Source organism: Culex pipiens, unplaced genomic scaffold, assembly GCF_016801865.2.
Source record: "Culex pipiens pallens isolate TS unplaced genomic scaffold, TS_CPP_V2 Cpp_Un0005, whole genome shotgun sequence".
NCBI lineage: Eukaryota > Metazoa > Arthropoda > Insecta > Diptera > Culicidae > Culex > Culex pipiens.
In genome coordinates this window covers 77,832-99,253 of record NW_026292822.1, presented here as the reverse complement: position 1 = coordinate 99,253, position 21,422 = coordinate 77,832, and the positions used below count along the sequence as shown (strand labels likewise).

The 21,422-nt window shown below is 33.9% G+C and overlaps 1 protein-coding gene and 1 pseudogene across 1 annotated transcript in view; both read right to left on the bottom strand.

The window, feature by feature from the left end:
- Nucleotides 1-11,040, bottom strand: part of LOC120419919 (potassium voltage-gated channel protein Shaw-like) — a 106,564-nt gene extending 95,524 nt beyond the window's left edge. The window contains exon 1 of the mRNA XM_039582786.2: nucleotides 10,738-11,040. Coding sequence (XP_039438720.1) covers nucleotides 10,738-10,781 — 44 coding nt within the window. The 5' untranslated portion in view covers nucleotides 10,782-11,040. The remainder of the gene's footprint in view (nucleotides 1-10,737) is intronic.
- LOC120419920 (uncharacterized) lies at nucleotides 138-5,418 on the bottom strand (annotated as a pseudogene).
- Nucleotides 11,041-21,422: the final 10,382 nt, after the last annotated feature.

Below are 21,422 nucleotides of genomic sequence, written 5' to 3'. Positions count from 1 at the left end.
GGAGCAATAAAACAGAACGTTTCACGAGCTTACGGAGTAAGCTGCTTTGGAACTTTGTTAAATTGAGTTGGTTTGCGTTGTGGCACTTGGTTGGATGGCATTAAAGACTTCTTCAAAGATTACCGTGGCAAAAGCTTTATTATATGACTTTCAGTAGTAAACATTGTTAGAAACTGTTAATTCCAACATTTGTAACTCCCAGAACCTTGGCAGCCTTCTTGTACAAGTCATACCGCTTGATGGACACCGGATTGTTCGAACCACCGACAGGATTGCCCCAGATAGCTCTGGTCGTTAGTCCAAAGTTGTTTTTGCTAACACCACCCTTCGGACGAACGTTCTTAACCCAGAACCACGTGGAAGCCCTCATCGACATGGTAGTATCCCGTGACACCATTCCCGGATCCCGAACCAGTCGATCATCATTGAAGATATCCCGCGAAGCAGCCTGATAGTTGTACTTCCAAGTCAACTGAATGTATCCACGTCCATAGTACGGAGCGTAACTCTTGCTGGCCCCTCCAATTTCCTCCCGATAGTGAAATCCAGCACTTTCGTAGATGACCTGCGCCAGGAACATGGCCACCTCGTTACGGTCCGAAGTCATCCCGTTGATACCATTGGCAATGACTCCGGCCAGGGTGGCGTCGACTTGTCGATAACCGGTTGCCGCGAGGACTTGGTTTACCTCTTGGCTGGTGACGGCCGATGCCACCTTGCTCAAGCAGGACACTGCCAGCAAGGCTGAGATCGCGAAGAAGAGTTTGACCATGGTGGTGGTGTTGGTTCGGAAGATCCGAATTGACTGCAGAATCGTTCGAAAAATCTGTCAATTTATAGCGACGGAACACTCAGCTTGATGATGCGAGAAAAACGAAGTTCATTGTGCTGTTGTTTCGATGTTTTTTTTCAGAATCTGTTCAGCTGTTTGCAAAAAAAAATAGATAAACCTTTTAAGAATGGATTTATATAATTTCAATCAAATGCCATGTTTTTTAATTTCATTCATTTACAAAATCTTATGCTTTGACTCGATCCTTTTGAAGGTGCCATATAATGTATGCTTGAATGATTGCTAGATTTTTTTTCACGATGAAATTATAATAGTTGGGCCTGAAAGGGTTATGTAAACTTGACACAATTGAAACTGGAAATGAAACGCAAATCATTTTATAAACAGAAATTCATCTTCCTTGTTGGCAATCTAGATCTGTTCAAAGCAGCTATCTGTTCCGAAATGTTGTTTTTCATCGACAGAGGCAATTCAAATTTGTTTTTTTTAATTTATCCTTTTCAATATTTTGCATCGTATCCGTAGTATAATTGAATGTATCCTTCTTTATTCGCTGAGTTTCCTATTGTTATAACATTTATGAAAACATGTTTAAAATCTAAATCTTACCAATAAATACACAGATTTCACAACCGATTTCAATTTAGGCTGCACAAGGTCTATGCGTTATTTTTGGAAAAATGTTTTTCGATGGTGTTTTTAAAAATAGTGTTGAAAATTATTGTTTTCATTTTCTGGGGGACATATTCAGGTTTCAATCGGATTTATAATATGCAAATATTATCTTTGAAGTTTAATGTACTGCCCATGTTCACATAAATGTCCCATATGCAAAAACAGCAATCTGAGAAAAACGCAAGGGAAGTTTGTCCCACACATAAGGCTACGTGTTAAGTTTTCACGAAAAAACAGGATTTCCTCTTGATTTCTAGAACAAAGTACTGAATGTTATAGGCTCTTTTGAAAGATCACACGATTTTGAACCAAACTGCATCAATAACTCAAAAGTGATGAAAATGCATATGGGACATTTATGCGATCATGGGCACTGTACCACTTTTAAGGTTGCTGCTAAAGAATTTAACCCTCTACAACCTAACCCTGCCTTTAGACGGGCTTCGATCTGAAAATCGCCAAAAATCAAATTTTCCAACCAATATTTGATCATTAAAAATCATTGGAAAGTAGAATTCTTAAATTTTTTTTAGGAGTCAACTTTAGCGGTGTTTTTTTACTAACATTTCCTATATTTTAAGTAAAAAGAAGTATGCAGTAATTTTTTAGTGTCCCAGACTATGCCTCTACGCATTTTTTTTACAATTTCAATGATAATGGTGATGTTAAAAACAAGCAAAAATTTTAAGAAGTGACTGCAAAAACAAGAAAAAAATTAGATAGTCAAAATGTAATTATATTCTGTGATAGAAAAGGTAAAATACTACTAAAAACAAACATAAATTAAACAAGATAAATGCAAATTAAAATACTAAAAATGAAACAAGAAAAGCATAAAATAAGAGAAATGAAGTTTTTCGTAGAACAAAAGTTGCTCAAAATGACCTCTTGAACACGACAAATATAGAAATTCTCGAAAAAAAAAATGCCCAGCATTATATTGAAATTAGTTCTGCTTCAAATGCTTACAATGCTTATAATGCTTATAATGCTTTTTTTTTCTTTTTGCGTTTCAAAAACAAGTAAAATTGCAAAAACACATGAAAATAGAAACTTATGTTAAATCATTTTCTTGAGAATATCATGACTATTATTTTTTTGAATTCGTAATTAAAGGTAATTTACTTTAAAAACTTTTCAAATTAAGATAAAAGCATTCTATTAGTAAATTGAACACATTTCTATCACGGTCACTTTGATTCCATTCCATTTCCGAAAATACTTAATTTGTACTCATATTTTTTTCTTAAAAATTTTAAACTTTTTTTAGTCACCCCATTTTTTAAAGGAAAAAAAAAAGTTTTTCAGACAGTTTTCTAAGCGTGTTTTTAAGAGTCCTTAATGAAATTTCAAATTGATGCATTTAAATCAATAATTTGATAACACTTAAATCTAAATAAGTTTTTTTTTTATTTTAGTTTCTTTTTTATATATCCTTTAGGTGAATACAACAGACATTTTTTCTCCTAGAGTTTGGGAAATCTTGTACCAGAAAAATGCTTAGGGGAGATGGGGGTAAGACGGCCACCCTAAGGGAGAAGTCTAATAAAATTTACACAACAGATTATTTTGATCTCAATTTACGTACATATTGTTCTACTACTAGTCCATTATAGAAATGACAGAAATTAGTTGGTCTAAAAACCAATCTTCAATACTTTTCAGCAATTTTAAAAAAATAATTGAAATCGTATATATATGAAATACGCGGGGTAAGACGGCCACCCATGTGGGGTAAGACGGCCAATGCTATAAATTAACTTAATAGCTTTGCTAAATCCACCCAAACACCTACATGGTTAGTTCAACAGACTTCTCTGAACATCATAACTATTTTGGTTGAAAAAAATCAGGTTTCAAATGTGAAGAAAAATGCTGTTTAAAAAATTTCATATTTTGCGACCACATTTTATAAAAAACTATGAATTTTTACTACAAAACAAACACAATTTGATACAAAAAAAATAGTTTGTGTATTTTGATTAGAATAAGTAAATCAAAATAATGTAAACAATATTAAATTAGCGATTTTTATGAAAAGTTTGATAGGATTTCATACTATTCAATGAGTTTTGCTATATCACAGTAAAGAATGTTGTCAAAACGGTAGTTAACAGCATTTTGATTAAAAATGGACAGTTTTATTGAAAATGCTTTTCCTTTATCTAACAATATGTCCTAATAGTCAAAAACCGTCAAAAATATAACCTATATCAAATAAAATCAACAAATTACGGGTGGCCGTCTTACCCCCGGAGGAGGTGGCCGTCTTGCCCCCAAATAAATTATTTTTAAAAACATTTTTTGTAAACAGTTCATCGCATTTTTTGAACTTTTTCGAGGGACATAATCTAGGGAAAACTTCAATTTAACATGAAAAAATATTTGAAGACAGAAAAACATATTGTTATTTAACAAAAATGCCTAAGTTGTAATTCATGAAAATTACATCCAGTTTCAAGTTCAAAAATTATTTGTTTATTTTGAGCTATTTTTATACTATTTCAAACAATATTTCTGGCAAAGGTGACTCCATATGCATTATTTAGCATGAGGAACAGTATTGCTGAACATTTTAGTAATATTCATTAGTATACTTATTAAAACAGTGGGGTGGCCGTCTTACCCCGCCTGGCCGTCTTACCCCCAGCTCCCCTAGTGAAAAAACAGTTTTTTAATTAATTTAAATTATTGTCAAGCAATATATTTGCAATCGAATCAAATCAAATCGAATTTGCAGTGAAAAATATGTGAATACTTTTTTACGAGCTGAGGAAATATACTGCAATTTACCTTCCATGACATTGTTGGTCGGACTGCTGATTGCTGAGGTACTCTTATAGTTTACTTTTTCGAAAAAGTAAGTTTGCGTGGTGTCATCAAATAACCCCCTCATAAACTCCGAGGTAGTCTTGGAAACTATTGGATTTTGTCAGTAAACGCTGCAGTTTGTCAAGGTATGATAGATTTGGGCGGGACTCTAACCGGCGTCCTCTGCTATAACACGATTCAAATCTTGGCTTGTGATCGTCCTACCCAGACAAGACTAGATACTTTTAGAAAAGTGATGATCGGTATGAATTGTCTATCCCTTTTTTACTGTTAATGGGCCAAGATCTATTTGAATTGAGATGTATTTATCAAATAACCGAGGTATAAAACTATCCTTATTTTTTATTCGTTTTTTTTGACATACGCACAAAACGCAAAAAAATAAAATGTTTAAATAGAGATAAGAAAGTTATAAGTTGATATTATTCTGAATTATATGGTACAGAAGCTCAACAAAAATCACTTAAATACGTCGCCTAGAATCGATTGATGGCGACGTTCCTAATCCCCAGAACCTGAGCAGCCGTCCTGTACAGGTTATACCTCCTAATGGCCACCGGATTGTTCGATCCACTCTCAAGCGCTCCATTTATAGCCTTAGTCGTAAGTCCAAAGTTGTTCTGACTGACTCCACCAGCAGGGCGTACATTCTTCACCCAGAACCACGTGGACACCCGCATCGACAGGTTCAAATCACGTGACACCATTCCCGGATCGCGCACCAACCGCTCATCACCGAAGATATCCCGCGAAGCAGCCCGATAGTTGTAGTCCCACGTCAACTGGATATACCCACGTCCATAGTACGGGGCGTAGTTCCGACTCGCGCCACCAATCTCCTCCCGATACTTGAAACCACCACTTTCGTGGATGACCTGCGCCAGGAACATGGCGGCCTCGTTACGGTCTGTGGTCATCCCGTTGATGCCGTTGGTGACAATTGTGGACACAGTGGCGTCGATCTGGGGGTAACCGGTAGCCACGAGAACTCGGTTCACCTCCTGGCTGGTGATGGCTGCTTGTGTCAGGGAGGAAATCCCGAGGAGGGCGAAGAACGCGACGAAGAGTTTGGCCATGGTGGTGGTTGGTTCGGAAGATCCTAGTTGACTGGATAGCTCGTCAAAAAATCATTCATTTTATACTGATTGAAAACATTCTCCGAACTTTCCAGAATAGACGATTGGCTGTTCTAAAATTTTACATAGTACACATTTGAAATAGGTGATCAATAACAATGTCAGCTGCGTAAACAATTTTTAAACAATCAAATAAACCATACTTTTTCCAAGTCAAGCGGCGCACACAGAAAATGAATGATTAATTAAATCATGAACAGAATTATAAAATTTTACCAATAAAAATTTTGTCCCTTAAAATTAAATTTCTTTTTGAGCAAGAAATCAAAAAGCAGTTTTAATATCTTGATAAAAAATTTCGTTTTTTTTTCTTGCCAAGCTTGCATAATATTTAAAATAAAGACATTTTTTTTACCTCGTCAATCAAACAGGTGATTAAATATTGCCAAAAAAAACTGACGCTGAGAGTGCAAAACATTTTTTTAAAACATGCATGGTAAACTTAAGCACTATTTTATTAAGTACAGTTTAGAAATTGTCGAGTTTGAATCTTTTATGTATCATTGCTAAACAAATATTTTTCCAAAATTGAGTATTAATCATCATACTTTAAGGGATCAAAATGAACGAGTCTACACTAATCAGAAAATTTCTTTCAACGAGGCCACTAAGACTGAATGCCTCATGAAAAACACCTGTGCTAATAATATTTTTGCAATCTTAAATAAAAAGACAACCGTCTGATCCAGTTGTTCCCAAACTTTTTCTGCCAACACATAACATTAAGGTACTAATGTCAGCCAAATGTACAAGTTTTTGACAAAAAAATCTGGATAGTCAAAAACTTATAGAAAGATAGAAATCATTAAAAAAATACAGAACTTAAATAATTAAATTTAATTTTAATGTGTTTTTTTAAACTTTACAGAAATCCGATTAATTTATTTAAACTTCAAATTTTTTCTTGTTAATTGTTAAAAAGGATAGTTATTAAAATAAAATCTAACCAAGCATTAATTTTCTTCTTTTTTTTTGGAATTGAGTGGCATCGAACCTTCAAGATTTATTTTTTTAAATAGTCATAGAAACACAAAGAAATTTATTACATGTATTTTTGTAAAACATGATGAAACAAAAATTAAACCAAAATTCGATAGTTCATTTAATAAGAAACAAGTAACGTAAAAATGACAAATTTTAAAATATCTGACTTGCTAACCAAAATGTCGGTAATTTTAAAAGTAAGCTGCATTGTTTTTTTTTTTTCTTTTTCCTTATACATTTTAAATGACTGGGTTTCCGTATGAATTTATTACTTACCAGTCCGCAAGAAAAATTTGCTATCCATTTTGCAAAAAAAAAAAAAAAAAAAAACTTAAAACGATACTGTACAACGATTTTTCACAAATTGTTTTTTTTTTTATAACTGGTACTTTCATGCTCGATGTGTTAAATTTTATTGCAGTTTTGAAGATGTTTGACAAAAAATTACTCTCTGTTTTTATCGAGCAACGCATAAACATTAAAAAAGAATAATTTGTTGCTCGTAAAATTGTTAGATTCCGAATTTGAGTCTGCGTCTAAAGGTTATTTTATGAATTATGTTTGACAATATTTTGTTTTTATCAAATCCAATCAAAACTTATTTCAACCAATTCATGAAAAAAATCAAAAAATAACGAAATTTATTAAGTAAATAAAACAAAATAAAGTTTTAACTTCAGCTTCAGCATATTAGCCGATTATAAAAAAAATAATTATAAATTGAGGAGTTATTATAAAAAGTGCGTTTAAAGAGACTTCATTATGTATGCATAGATTTAAAATTGATAAAATTTCATTCGAATCGTAGCAAAATTTCGAAAAGTTTAATTTTTAAGATTGAAAATTTGTCTCAGAAACAGCAAATATTTTTTTTTTAAATGAGGCCAAATATATTGTAAATGAAATACAACGTAAAAGATGATTTTCGAATTAATTTCAACTGATTTCACTTCTTTTCTTGAAAATTTTTGAAATGCTTTGATTTTCCCCTCATTTTGAAACAATATTTCCAGCGGCTTTTTGGAGATTGAACCACTTCATTGTTAAACAATGCCATTGGAATTAATGCAATCTTTATCTTTCTTCTCTCAACATCAAGAAGAGTAGATCACCAACTTCAATTTCTTGTCAACATTGTATTAATTTTTTTATAGAGAATTTTGATGGATAAGTCCCATTTAGCACCAAGGAGCGGCCGTGGCTGACTGGTTACGGTGTTCGCTTTGTAAGCGAATGGTCCTGGGTTCGACTCCCATCTGCTCCCAACGAGAAATTATAGGAAATATAAATCTTGAAACTCTGAACATGAACGAAAAATCAAAGTCGCTCGAGTCGGGGTTCGATCCCCGGCCTTTGGATTGGTAAGCAAAAATGCTAACCACTAGGCCATCGCGACTTGGTTGGTAGGCTATGACTGGAATTAGGAATACTGTTACTGTTACTATATACGCGCTGGGTCCTTGTCCATTTGACAAGGGTTCGGAAGTTCTAAATAACGTTTGAATCCGATTGATGCAAACGTTCTTCAGGGCGGGGCTTGTCGACTCAAGCTGAGGGACCTCGCGCTCGGCTAGCCAGCGTAGAAATGGGTCACCGAAGCTCGGCAGAGCTAACACCATCCAAATGCCTATGCGAGTTATTTGCATGTATAGAATGCAGAACTAAAAAAATACATGGAAACAACTCAATTTGTAAGAAGCGACCGCGTGGTCCCGTTTGGTTGGTTGCACACACACACACACACATAAGTCCCATTTAGCATCAGTTTTTTTAAAATCATTTTATGTTATTCTTTTTTTAAATTAAATTCAAAGTTCTTTTAACAAGTTGAAATTTTATCATTTTTAATTACTTTAATTACTTAATCATTACTTCTATTTTCATCAATTACATTTAATTACTCTAATTACCATTAATTACCAAATAATTCATGAATTATCGTATGACAGATTGAAATAAGATACTATAATAATTATTTGCCATTCTGAGGCCAAATTGGAAACCCTTGTTGAAAAGTGTCCACATTTAACTAACCAAACATGAAAATTAGTCTAGAACGCCCAAAAAAAATGTGGGGTCAAAACTAGTTCATGAAAATCTAAAACAGTAAATTGTTAAGAATACAATGCAATTTTTTTATTTTTTTTTCGAATCTGGCTTTTCCATGCTCTTTATAAATTCTGAGTTTCAAGAACACAGTGCGATTTTTTTTTTAAAATTACGAATTTAATTTCTGAAATTTGAAATATTGTTCTTATTTGACTTCTGCGTTTGTCAAAGAAAAAAAAAGTATAAATAATACTATAATTGCATATTTTGCAACACGTTGAAAAGAGAAAATCATGCATGCATGAATTGTACGTTCACCCAATGAGGTATACCGAGTTGGATACAAACGACGAGTGCTTAAAAAAATCAATTTTAGCAACGATTTTTTCAAACACCCTTGTTTTGTCTGTTCTCCATTCAAATCATAATAAGTTTGAAAGGTATTAATTTTCGATACGAGTGTTGAAAATTTCAACTTTTCTGCACCCATGTCATATTCATTTTTAACTTTTCAGCCCTTGTATCTAAAACTACAGTCTAGACTCGATTATTTGAAAAAAAAATTGTGTTTTTTTTTATTTTCTCACATAAAATTTGAGCTCCGCGACCCCATATTAGTCCAAATTTAAAGGTAAATTGCCTTTTAAATAATCAAATGCATTTTCTTAACATTTCATCACCGCCTAAAATTCTATGTTGAAATGAATAAATACAACAAATATTGAATAAATTGTATTTTGCCACCGCACGCAACATTCTGATGTAGATTTTTGATAAAAGAGACAAATTTGTTCAAAAACAAATTCTTACCCGAGCAGACGGAAATAACTTTGGAATAACATTTTTTGATATTTGAAAATACTAGGCCAATAACATTTTATGTTATTTATAACAAGATTTGTTATTCGCCGTTATGAAATTTTTGTTATTGGATTGTTATTGTAATAACAGACTAATAACACTTTTATTTATTCTTCAAACAAATCTTTGTTATTATTTTTTGTTATTTTAACAACTAATCCGATCATCCCAATAACAGTTGGAGGTATTTTTCCATAACAAAACATGTTATTCCAAAGTTGTTTTGGCTTTCAACCAATATCAGATCAATAACAAATTTTGTTATGCTAACATAAACTGTTATTAAACTCTTATGCCAATACAAAGAGACGAGTTGTTCCTTTTAATTCCGCTATATATTTTTAATATCTTGACAGATACGTATTTCGTCTACTACTTGCAGACTTCATCAGTGTTCTGTTCTCGACGCAGTGATGAAGTCTGCAAGTAGTAGACGAAATACGTATCTGTCAAGATATTAAAAATATATAGCGGAATTAAAAGGAACAACTCGTATCTTTGTATTCACAGTAATGTATTCTGCTAAAACGCTCAACCAAACCACAATCTTATGCCAAAATGGATTTTTCAAGAATATTCCATAACACTTCTTGTTATTTTAACAGTATTTGTTATTGAAATGGCATGAATTTTGTTATTACCGTCTGCCCGGGTACTAAAATGCCTCTGTTCAAATCATGACAGCTGCAAATATCATAAAAATACGATGATAAAAAGATAAGTCAAAATTGCCCAAGTTAAACCGCAAACTTTTTCCCATTACTCACCGAGATAGTCCCGACTTTAGTCGGGATGACTCCGTGATTTGTTTTTCTCTCCCACCCACAGCACATCCAACAAGACAAATTCGTTACAAAATGTCTCACCGTTATCAGGCTTCCTTCTTCCGGCAGGAGTGAGCCTGACGGAGTGTCCAATTCCGCAACAGGTGACTAATGAAAAATATACGGAAAAACGTGCGCTTCATCCTGAGATGGTCACCCAAATGATAAAGTACAGTTTTCTCTGACTGCAGGGAAACTGGACTTAGATGGGGGGTTGGGGAGGGGATGTTTGGTCATTGCTTTTCATGGAGCGAAAAACAAAAACCAGAAGTGTATTTCATACTTCCGGGTGTCATTTACAAAAACAAACAGCAATATACAGTTGAAGTCTACTCAGGAGGACACCGATAAAAGTTTGACTTTAAAAACATTTTGGAAATTTTGGAATCTGAATTTAGACAAGCAATTTTTTCCAGTTTTTCCAAGTTTTTTAAGAAATTCTTAAATTAAAAATGTTTGCAATTAAAAATAAGTTAAAACAAGCCATTTGATGAGCTCTCTTCCTCCTTGTGGTCAGTTCGCTGAAATCAGTGTAAGAGGATCATCATGTCCTGTAGAGGAATGAAGAAAAAAAAAGACTCACCTGATGCCTCCGACGTTGAGAATGATACGGTTTTCCCCATCCATCGCGTGCTGCTACTCGGGCTGCTGATGCTTGGCTCCAGCGTTAAATCATTTTCATAATTCATGACAGTCCATTTGTTCAGCCGGCGGAGGAGGTTATTTTTCCTGTCTTGGCGGGCAGCAGCGCCGACCTGCCTCTCACTTTCACTCGGGGGGAAGGATGATTTCCAATTTTCGACATGCACAAAAAAGAATCCTCCCCAGCTCAACCAGGTAGATAAAGGTAGTCTCACTTTTTTTCTTCTCACCACCCCCACAGGTTGCACTGAAAGCCACCTCCAAGGGGTTAGAAGCTTTTCATTCCGCGTTTGGTTCACTCACTTTTGCTGGTTTTTCCTGCGCTTGACTTTCGACACCGCCAGCCAACCACCCCTTGTGATGATGACTTTTCTGGAAAAGTTACACGAGTTTTATTATGAAGCTCATTTTTTACTACCTTTTGTGTGTGCGAGTGTGTCTGTGTGCAGGAAGTGGATTGGGCGTGGGGATCAAGATATGGTGTGGTGGCTCGGGGAAGTCACCTCACCGTCACCGGCTTGGGATGAAAATATCGGAACAAATTTCCGGGAAGTGGAAAAATTCAAAACGATGCCTCTCGGAATTTATTGCTGAGAAGAGGAGAAGAGGGGAACACACGTGCTCGGGAGATTTGTCAACGGGTGATGAATTTCGTGAAGAATTACAAAAGTTTGGTGTTCTTGCAGGCGTTGCCGATTTGTCATACAAGAATAACATTGTTGTAAGTCTTCGTTATTTGTTTCAATCTCTTAAAAATATTTCGTTTAAATAGCTGTTGTTTTCATATCGATATCAGTTGACCAATTCGCTCCAAACTTAAGATGCCAAATTCGAAGATTTCCTTGAATTATTTTTTTATAGAAAAGATCTAAAATTTTCAGATAACGGTTGTACACTTTGGTGACTACAAAATTAAACTCAAATCTCACTATACTGCCGCTCTAATCGTGTCCGTCCGACATGTAAAAACAGTAAGCCGAGAAAAACGCGTGTCAAAGTTGTCCCGCCCATAAGGCTACGTGTTAGAATTTCACGAAAAAGTTGATTTTCTCGGGATTTCTAGAACAAAGTACTACATTTTATTGGTTTTTCTGATAGTTTACATGATTTTGAACCAAACTGCATTATTACCTCAAAATTGATGAAATTACATATGGGACGGACTAGCTTCGAGCGGCAGTATAGCCATTCGGCAATATAAAAAAAAACATAACAACAACAAAATTATATTCAATATAACGTCCTTTTAAAGTTTAAGTCCTGGTTTAAAAATTTTGAAAATATTATTTTTGAAAAGATCGGAAAATTTCACTAATGTTTCATATATTAACATTGAAAATCTGACAATTCTACCATTGAGATATCGACATTAAAAAATTGTGGGTTGTTTGGGTGAGACCTAGAAAACATCAATTTTCCTGTTTTTAAACATTTGCATGGCAACATTTCAGCAACTAGGTGCCGTATCAAAAAAGTGCAATAAAGCAAAATATAGAGAATTTTCTCAGCTTTTTAAAAATATTTTTTTCAAAAGTGGGCAAACATGTGCACTAATTTTAGAAAATGAATAAATGTGACTATTTCCAAAAAAGTTACCTGAAAATGGCTGAAAATAGTGCACTTTATCAAAATTTCACTAAAGTACTTTTTGATTGCAAATTCGATTTCACATAAAAAAAAAGTTGAAAAATTTTGCGACCAGTATTTTAATTTTTTTTAATCAGTATTGCTTCAAAAATTCATAACTTGGTCAAACGTTTTTTGCACATTTTGTAAATTTCTGAAAAGTTGGCAGTTGATGTTCTCTAAAACTAAAAAAAAAATTATAAAGATAAATGAAGTTTTTTTTTGCAAATCGATTTTTAAGTGACAAAAACTGGAATTAAAAATCAACCATTTTTTACAGTGTACCATTTTTTTCAGTGTAGTCCATATTCATACCTAGGGGAGTTTGGGGTTATATGGACAGTAAGGGTAATTTGGACACCCCTTTTAAAATCACTTTTTCTTCGGATATATAGTTAAAACGGCAATCTAAGTGATAAGGCTAGTACCATCAGGGTTGTTAAAATATCAAAATATCAGCTCTCAGTAACTACAATTATCCCGCCTGAATATTCATGCCTCAAATATAACTGCTCTTCTCTCTTCATTGAAACTCTCAGCGCCGAACATAGCCGAACACGTTTTCGTGTTTACCCACTCGCGATTGACATTTTCCTTTTCTCTCTCATTCCCGCTTCCACGTTCATCCTACCACAACAGCGTTTAACCACAAAAGCCGCCACAAAACCAATTTCGCAAACGCAGTTTAACGGGACGTCATGCGTGGTCGGCTCCTAATCGCCTTCTCGCGTTCTGTCATTGCAGTTTTCGGAGAGATTGAGAGACTATGCGGTGAGAGGGCATAGTCGAGGAAAAGGGAAAGAGTGATAGAGAGAGAATGACATCGCTGGGAATCACGAGGCATAAGAAGAGATCTCACAAGCTATAGTGACGGCCACTATACTCTCAGATATTTTTGGAGCAGAGATAATCTATTGATAGCTTTTTTATCACTCATTTGCAACACTGAGTACCATTAATGGCTTAGGAGTATGGAAAACCCAAAAAAGATGGCATTGGGTAAGTAGATTTGATATAATATGTAAAAGCTTCCAAAGGCCGGTTGAAACTGCCTTAAGTTCTAATATTTGAGGGTTTGGAATTAAAGTTTTGCAGGGATTATATGGCAAAAAAGTGGACATTTTTTGTTTAAGGGAATTCTTGGACGATGCCTGAGATATGTAGGTACTTTTCGCATAACATATTGAACTGTTCAAAATAACCATTATTGAAAATCTCGTTTTGGTTGATATTAAATCATTTGGCAGTGTTGCCAATAGTTACAAAAAAACATGATTTTTAAAAAACGTGGAATTAAGTTGAAACTGTTTGAATTCTATTTTCAGATGTATAACCAATATTTTTTTTTATTTAATATTGAAGGAATGAATTTTTTCCTCTCCTTGCTTGTTCGATTTTTAACCTCTATTGTAAACCATATTTCAGAAATATGACAAAGGGGGGAGGGGGGGGGGGGTAAACTTTGGCTGATTTTCTCGTGACGTACTTTATGGATGAAGCCTAATCAGTTATTAATTGTTTAGGAGTTCCTTTTATTATTAACTTTTTGTTATACAAATTTAAGTTTGTTTGTTGTTTATTATTTTTCAAGCCACTTTGAATATAATTTGTTATTTTCATAGACATTTGCTTCATTTTTTTAATATTTCGTATTTGACCTCCCTCCCTTTCAACTCGGGCCTGAAAATCAGGAGCAAATAATATTATTTTTTCAACAAAAAAAAAAGGTGGTGGTAACAGAAGTTTTATCATTATAATCAATTTTAAGTGCATTTTTCTGCGTTGTGTTTCGTTTCGAAATTTTGTGAAAGTCCAATACATTTTTCTTTTGCAAAAAAATAGTCGATGCATACATTTTTTCGAAAATCATTGATTGCAATCAACTGAACTGGTAAGAAACGCATATTATATCACTTATTTCACAAAAATTTTAAAAAATCGTTCAGTGTAATTTTATTTTTTATTTTTCTATAATAAATAAAAAATGTTAATATTTTTTCTGCATAAACAAAAAAAAAGAAACTTTCCATCAGAACCTTCAAAAAAATAATGAAAGTCTATCTGTAGCTGAAATTTCGTTAGAAAAAAGGCAGCTATGATCTCAGAACAGAAAAAAATAATTAAACTGTTTTTTTAAACAATATTTTTTTCTTTTTTGTGTATGATGCTTTTTTTAATTTAAATATTAAGCTCTGAAATAAGATTTTAACATAAATATTACAATCATTAAAATTTAGTACCGCTGCAAAATCATTTTTTTTACATTTCCAAGAAAAGAAAACATTTCTTTAGTTGGAAGATTGTGTAAAGAAGCAACATTTAAATAAGAAACAAGTAAATATGTTTAATAATTTTCATTTTATTTTTAAAAACTGAACAAAACAGATGATTTTTAGACTTCAAAAATGATTTATTACGAAAGATATTGTTTGCTCAAAAATTCAAAACATATTGAGTAATAACTAATTAAATTATATAATTATGCGAGACTAAAAATATCAAATTAATTTGACAATTTCCAAAATTGGAAAAATTAAAAATAGTTGGCAACATGCAAAAAAAAAATCAAAAAAAAATTAGGCTATATTTTCAAAATTTACATGGAAAAAGGAGTTTAAAAATGTTTTATTCAGCAGTACATTCATTTTGCAATCATTTTGCTATTGAATAATTTCAATGTCTTGACAATTTTTTTTTCGATAAGTAACGTCATGATATCATTGTTATATCTGGCGAAAAATCATGTAATAAGTTAGAAATGTAGAAATATCATGAGGATGTAGTATGAACAGTCAGTTTCAAGAAAATGCATGCCAAACATGTTTTTTCTAACAATTTTTCATCAGAATTTTAAAATTAAAATGTGCTTCGAATTCCGGACACTGATAAAAGCTGATTCGAAATCCGGACACCCAATTTTACTTATGAATCGCACAAATTTGGACTGAAATGTTAGTGAATGGCATTCTTTAGGTCTCAAATAAGCTGTTTACATCCATGACAATCGATAGTTTACACAAAAATTTGCTAGAATTTAAGGAAATCGAAACCAAAAAATTTTTGCTTTGCCTTCCCGGTGCTTCGAACGCCTATGAAATATTTCAAGTGAAATGTTTCGCATATTTGGTAAACTTTTAATTTTATTGTATTTAATTGTTTTGGCATTAACCACAGCGTTCAAACTAGAGGTGGGCAAAAAAAGAGCGAACCGTTCAAAGAGCCGGTTCACTGAAAAGAGCGAACGAACCATGGCTCACAAAAAAAGAACCGCGGTTCTTTTTCAAAATCCGGTCTTTTGAAAGAACCGGCTCAAGATGGAATGATTTTTGTTATAAATATAATTTTTTAAATTTCCAAAAAAAAAAGAGTATTAAATTTGTTTTTGAGAATTGAAAATGCAATTTCAAAAATTTTAATGCTTATAAAAATTAATCCCAAAAGTAAATGATTTTCTAAAGAAAATGAAGTAAACTTTTCATTGTACAACTGATTGTACATTAAAGTAATACCGGAATACAAATTTGAGCATTTCAAATAGCATAATTTTTCAAATATTACCAAAAATCTACTGAATATTTGAGAAGTTTCGGAAAAAATAATCATTTTATCCGATTAAACATTAGCGTTTAAAGAAGTTATCTATTAAATCAGAATGTAGAGAAGAGTTCACATGATATTTTCTCCAAATAAAATATAAGCATTAGTCTTTCAGAAATAAAAGCAATTTTAAAATCAATAGCAATTTTTCCAGCATCCTACATTTCAGTTTGGATGCCATTCATTTGCTCGAATTTTTAGTTTTGAGTAGAAATTTTGACATAGAGACCACCAAGACCTATGGTTTTGAAGGGCATCTTCTCGTTTTCAGATTTATTTATTTTATTCATCAAATATGGCCGTTACAAACATTTTTCTTTTTTCATTAAAATGTTTATACCATGGCTTGTTATTTTTTTTTGCTACTTTGGCCAGAATTGAGGGACATAATAAACTTCAAAAAATGTTTGGTACGGCCTAATTTATAAAAGTCCAATGTGAAATAACTTATAAAATCACACGATTCTTGAAAAACCCCATTTCATCAAAATTTTGAAAAAGAGCGAAAGAACCGTTCAAAAGAGCGGCTTTTTTAAAAGAGCGAACGAAAATGAGCGGCTCCTAAAAAAGAGCGGTTTTGCCCACCTCTAGTTCAAACAAACTTTAAATGAAAGTTGATGTTGGAATTCATAAAATAACACAGTTTTGACATTCATAATGCGAACTTATATCCAAATAATTGATAAAACAAGATGTAGTGTCCAGGTTTCGAAGCGTCCGGGAATTAGAATCATGACGTTAACTTTTTGGCAACTGCACTTTGAAATACCACAAAAAATTAAAATGTGTATAAACGATTCTAATCATTATAAAAATGAAACTCGGGAAAATGCATTAAAAATGGTTTATTGCTGAAAAATATCCTCTTTAAAAAATTGTAGTTTTTGGAAAAATATGTGTTGCCTCCTGATTTTTGAAATGATTTTGAAATAGCAATTATTATGTACACTCAAAATATGATTTTTGATATCTTAGATAAGAACTGTAAAATCTAGTTATTTTCTTAGTATTTTCTTTTCCATAAAATTTCAAACCACGCCACCCTTATCCATCACTCATAGTCACTTGCAATGTTTTTCCACTCAGAACACTAGAACCAACAGCAACTTCTCTCCACTATCGTTCTAGTAGTTGCGCCGCCGCTCTTCTTCACTTTACCGGTGTCGGCGAGGACAAAAAATTGCAATCAAATTTACGTCACTCTTCATGCAATTTTCCCTCGCGACCCACAACACGGCCCCACTCTTCTAAACTCGCGCGCACACTTTACAGTGGTGTGTGACACGGCGTGGAAAAGCGGTGAACACTGCGCACCACGTGTGAATGAAAATTCTTTAACGATGTCGGTTTTTCCACCGGCTTTGCGCGCAAATCCACCTGGATGAAGGGTCTCTTCCTTTCACACACACGTGGTATAGAACTCAGGTACGACGAACAGACGATGTTCGCGCAGGTTGCAACAAGGTTTATGATTTATGCTTTATTTATTTATGCATTCATTTTGTTGAGTGCATTTTCTCTGCAATGCATTTTTATCGTCGTGTGCAGGGAGGTGGTGCTCTTGTGTGTGTGTGTGCGACTCTGACTTTTCTCGACGGTGAGAATGGATGTTGATTTGCCAACGCTTGGTGGCACAAGTGGTGTTGTAGCGAAAATTTACATTCAATTCAATCACGAGTGGTACGTTTTTCCGGGTGGCATCTCGGCGAGATGGTGATGAGTTCTGGAATATGAAGAGAGAAGAAAAATTGAAATTGTGAGAAGTATGTCAATCGGTTATGAATAATTTGTATTCATTTTCTGAAAATTTAAAGTCGAGTGTATTAGAGTACCTTCCACTATCATGTATGTGAGAATGTTAATTTATTGAATAAAAATCTAGGTTATAAAATTCCCACTGAAAATGTTAAATTGAAATCCAATTGCCTCAACTGATCATTACAAAAAATAGTCCTTTTCTGTTCACCTGATTCTTCCCCCACTCCTCAAGTACCAATTCCATGGAAACCACCACAGAGCTCGTTCATCACATCCTCAAAGAATGGTCGGTTGGCATCCAATTTCCGCAATCAAAGCCTCAGAGCTCTTGACTGATGGACGGGGAACGGAACGTTCTGATCGGATTAATTTCAACATCGGAATCTGTTTGCGTCCACTGATTTGGCCGCATCCTCCCCCAGTTGATGGTGACATGTCCAACGAGGGGCTGCCATAGAAACGCGATTCCCATTGAAAACAAAAAATCCAACCCCGAGAAAATTCAGTCTGAGTCTGGAATTACTTCTGGTAGGGGGAAAGGGGGTGGGGGGGTAGAAAACGGCTACAAAAGCAATTCTAATAAATGTAATGACCAACGAAAGAACAAGGAATCTCGGGGCGGAAGACAAAATCCGTGGAATTGGTCGTTTGTACCGATGTCGTTGACGTCCTGTGGAAATGTCCTTGCGCCGACAAAGGAAAACACGACACGGCGTAATGATTACGGGTTAGAGGTGGAATTAAACTTTAAAGAAGGGAGGAGAAGCTTCAAAAGAAGGATTATCTTGTTGGGGGTTGCCTTGAAGCTTCATTTTTTTTTATTTCAATGAAAATGAGACAATCAATCTCAATTTTTAAAAAGGACAACTTCAAACTCATGCGAAGATCCCGTTTCCCTCAAAAGCAGCTCACCTTGATCATATTTCCACCATTTTTAACGCACAAGGATAGATGTGTGTCAACCATATACCATCAATATTCCCAAAGGTGGGGACCAAAAGCACTGCGAGCTTTCATCTCATTTTATTAAGCTATGGGACCCATTTTCGTCTTCCCTCCCGTCGTGAATTCAAGCGAAACTTTTAACACCATCCCTGAAGAATCTACATTTAAGGTGGGAGTCGTCCATTTTGAACCAATTTAATTTTAGGGAAATTAAATTTAAAATTAACTGAAGTACTCAGAAATGTTATCGATAACATCAAACTCAACCTTAAATTTCCACTTTTCCGCCAAAATCACGTCACCTTTCATGCTTTTCCATATGAATATGAAAATGGCTTCCTCGCGTCCAAGTTTTGAGCGTACAACAAACTCCAAAGAGGAAGGAAGCAGCAGTAGTAGTTCAATCATGCGGAAAAAGGCAGCACACATCCATCACAGACACACGAAGGAAGATGGAAAAGCGCGCGAACTTTTGTGTCATTTTCACAGTAGCAGAACAGCAGCCAATGGAAAACATTCTTCTGAAGCGATGAAACGAGACGGTTATTGTATGCAGTGTGCGAGTTCCTTGGATGCAGTGAAATTTGGAATATTGAAATTTGTGTCGAGTTGTTGAAAAGTTATAAGGAATCTTTAAATGTTTGGAACAAAAAATGTGTTTAAAAAGTTGAAAAAAAAAACAACTTAGTTCTTAATCTATTAGCTGACAAAAAAATCTTTTGCAGAAATTCAAAGAATCATGTTTATTTTAATCACAAAATTTCATGTGAGGAAAACTAAATGTCAAAACAATACTTGTCATTAATTTGGGATGAATTTAGTTTTATATCTGTTATATCTGTAGCACAAGCTTACCTCAAGTGTTTTATAAGAAAACTTAAAAAAGTGACACTGTGTAAAATATCAACATAGCGATTCCACGTCAAACCAACAGGATCCAGAACAAAAGGGCTCCAATTTCGGTCAAATTTGTCCTGAGATTTGCTTGGCAAAACAAATATGACCTTTATTTTTTGTTTAGGGATTAGAGTGGTCCTTGCGTAACATATCCAAAAATTGGAAACAGGTATCAATAAACAGGATTTTGAGACATTGTTATTTAAAAAATTGATTTCGGTAGATTTTTCGAATATAAAGCACCATGCGTCTTTTGGAAAATGTAATGGGCACAACTTTTGATGGATAAGCATGGTACTTTGAGTTAGATTTTCATACCAAAATCTAATATTATTTCAGAAATCTGGAGATTTTTTGAAAAGGTCCAATAAACCAAATTTCCAGGTTTTGCTTTTTTGGTGTTTTTGAAACCGCTTTTAGTCAAGGGGGATTAAAATCACCCAAAAAGCAAGCACCCAAAATTTGTTTTTTTGGACTCCAACTCCAGGAATTCATATATCAGAATCCTGTCAATAGATATTCAGTAGCGTGGTTCACGGATATATGAAGAAGACAAAAGTTTTGGATTTGGAGCGGTGCTTTGCACTAAGGCCTCAGAGGCTAGCCTGAAAATTTGAGCTCATCTGGTGGGTCCAGTTTTGACCTGAAGTTAGTATTAAAGTTTAATCAATTCAAAATGGGGAATCTTCACTTTTTACATCTTCTATCATTTTTTTCTTTTCTTGTTTCCTATGTTTCTTATAAGGTTTTTTTCCATACAAATTTGGCAGCTGTCCAAAACGGATCAAAAAATGGCAACTGTCCAAAAGCTGACAAAAATAATATAAAAAAATTCAAAAATCTGTATCTTTTGAAGGGATTTTTCAATTTCACTTTTTTTCACTAGGCAATGCTCCGCCAACTCACATAGCAGTTGCCCCGATCCCTCTTTGATTTGAGTCAACTATGTCCTATGAGGTAACTTTTGTCCCTGATCACGAATTCAAGGTCCGTTTTTTGATATCTCGTGACGGGGAGGGATTTGTATGTAAAATTAGACGCTCGCCACTCAGAATTCTGAAAAACGTATTTTTCATCGAAAAAAAACAAAAAAAAGTTTTAAAAATTCTTCCATTTTCCGTAACTAGACTGCAAAATTTTTTTGGAACATGTCATTTTAAGGGATTTTTTATGCACTTTTCGAATCTACAATGACCCAGAAGGGTCATTTTTTCACCTAGAACAAAATTTTTCGTGTTTTTCCTAACTTTGCAGGGTTAGTTTTCAGAGTGTAATAATGTTCTACAAAGTTGTAGATCGAACAATTACAAAAAAAAATATATTTCCACATTAGGGGTTTGCTTGTAACCATCACGAGTTATCGCGATTTTACGGAAAAAAGTTTTGAAAAAGTTGGTCGTCGTCGATCATGGCCGTTCATCGTCACCCGCGACAGACACGGACGACGAACCAAAAAAAAAACACAAAAAATATTTTTTTCAAAACTTTTTTTTGTAAAATCGCAACAACTCGTGATATTTGTAAGCAAACTCCTTATGTAAATATATATTAAAATTTTGTAGAACATTATTACACTCAAAAAAAATAACCCTGTAAAGTAAGAAAAAACGCGAAATTTCAAAATAAAATTCATTGTTCAAAATGAAAAAAATACCCTTCTGGGTCAGTATAGATTCGAAAAGAGCATCAAATTTGAAAAAAAAAATGTGCAGTCGAGTTATGGAAAATAGCAGAGTTTTTAAAACTTTTTCAGTGTTTTTTTTTTTGCGATGAAAATAGTAGTTTATGCAACAAGTTGCAAAA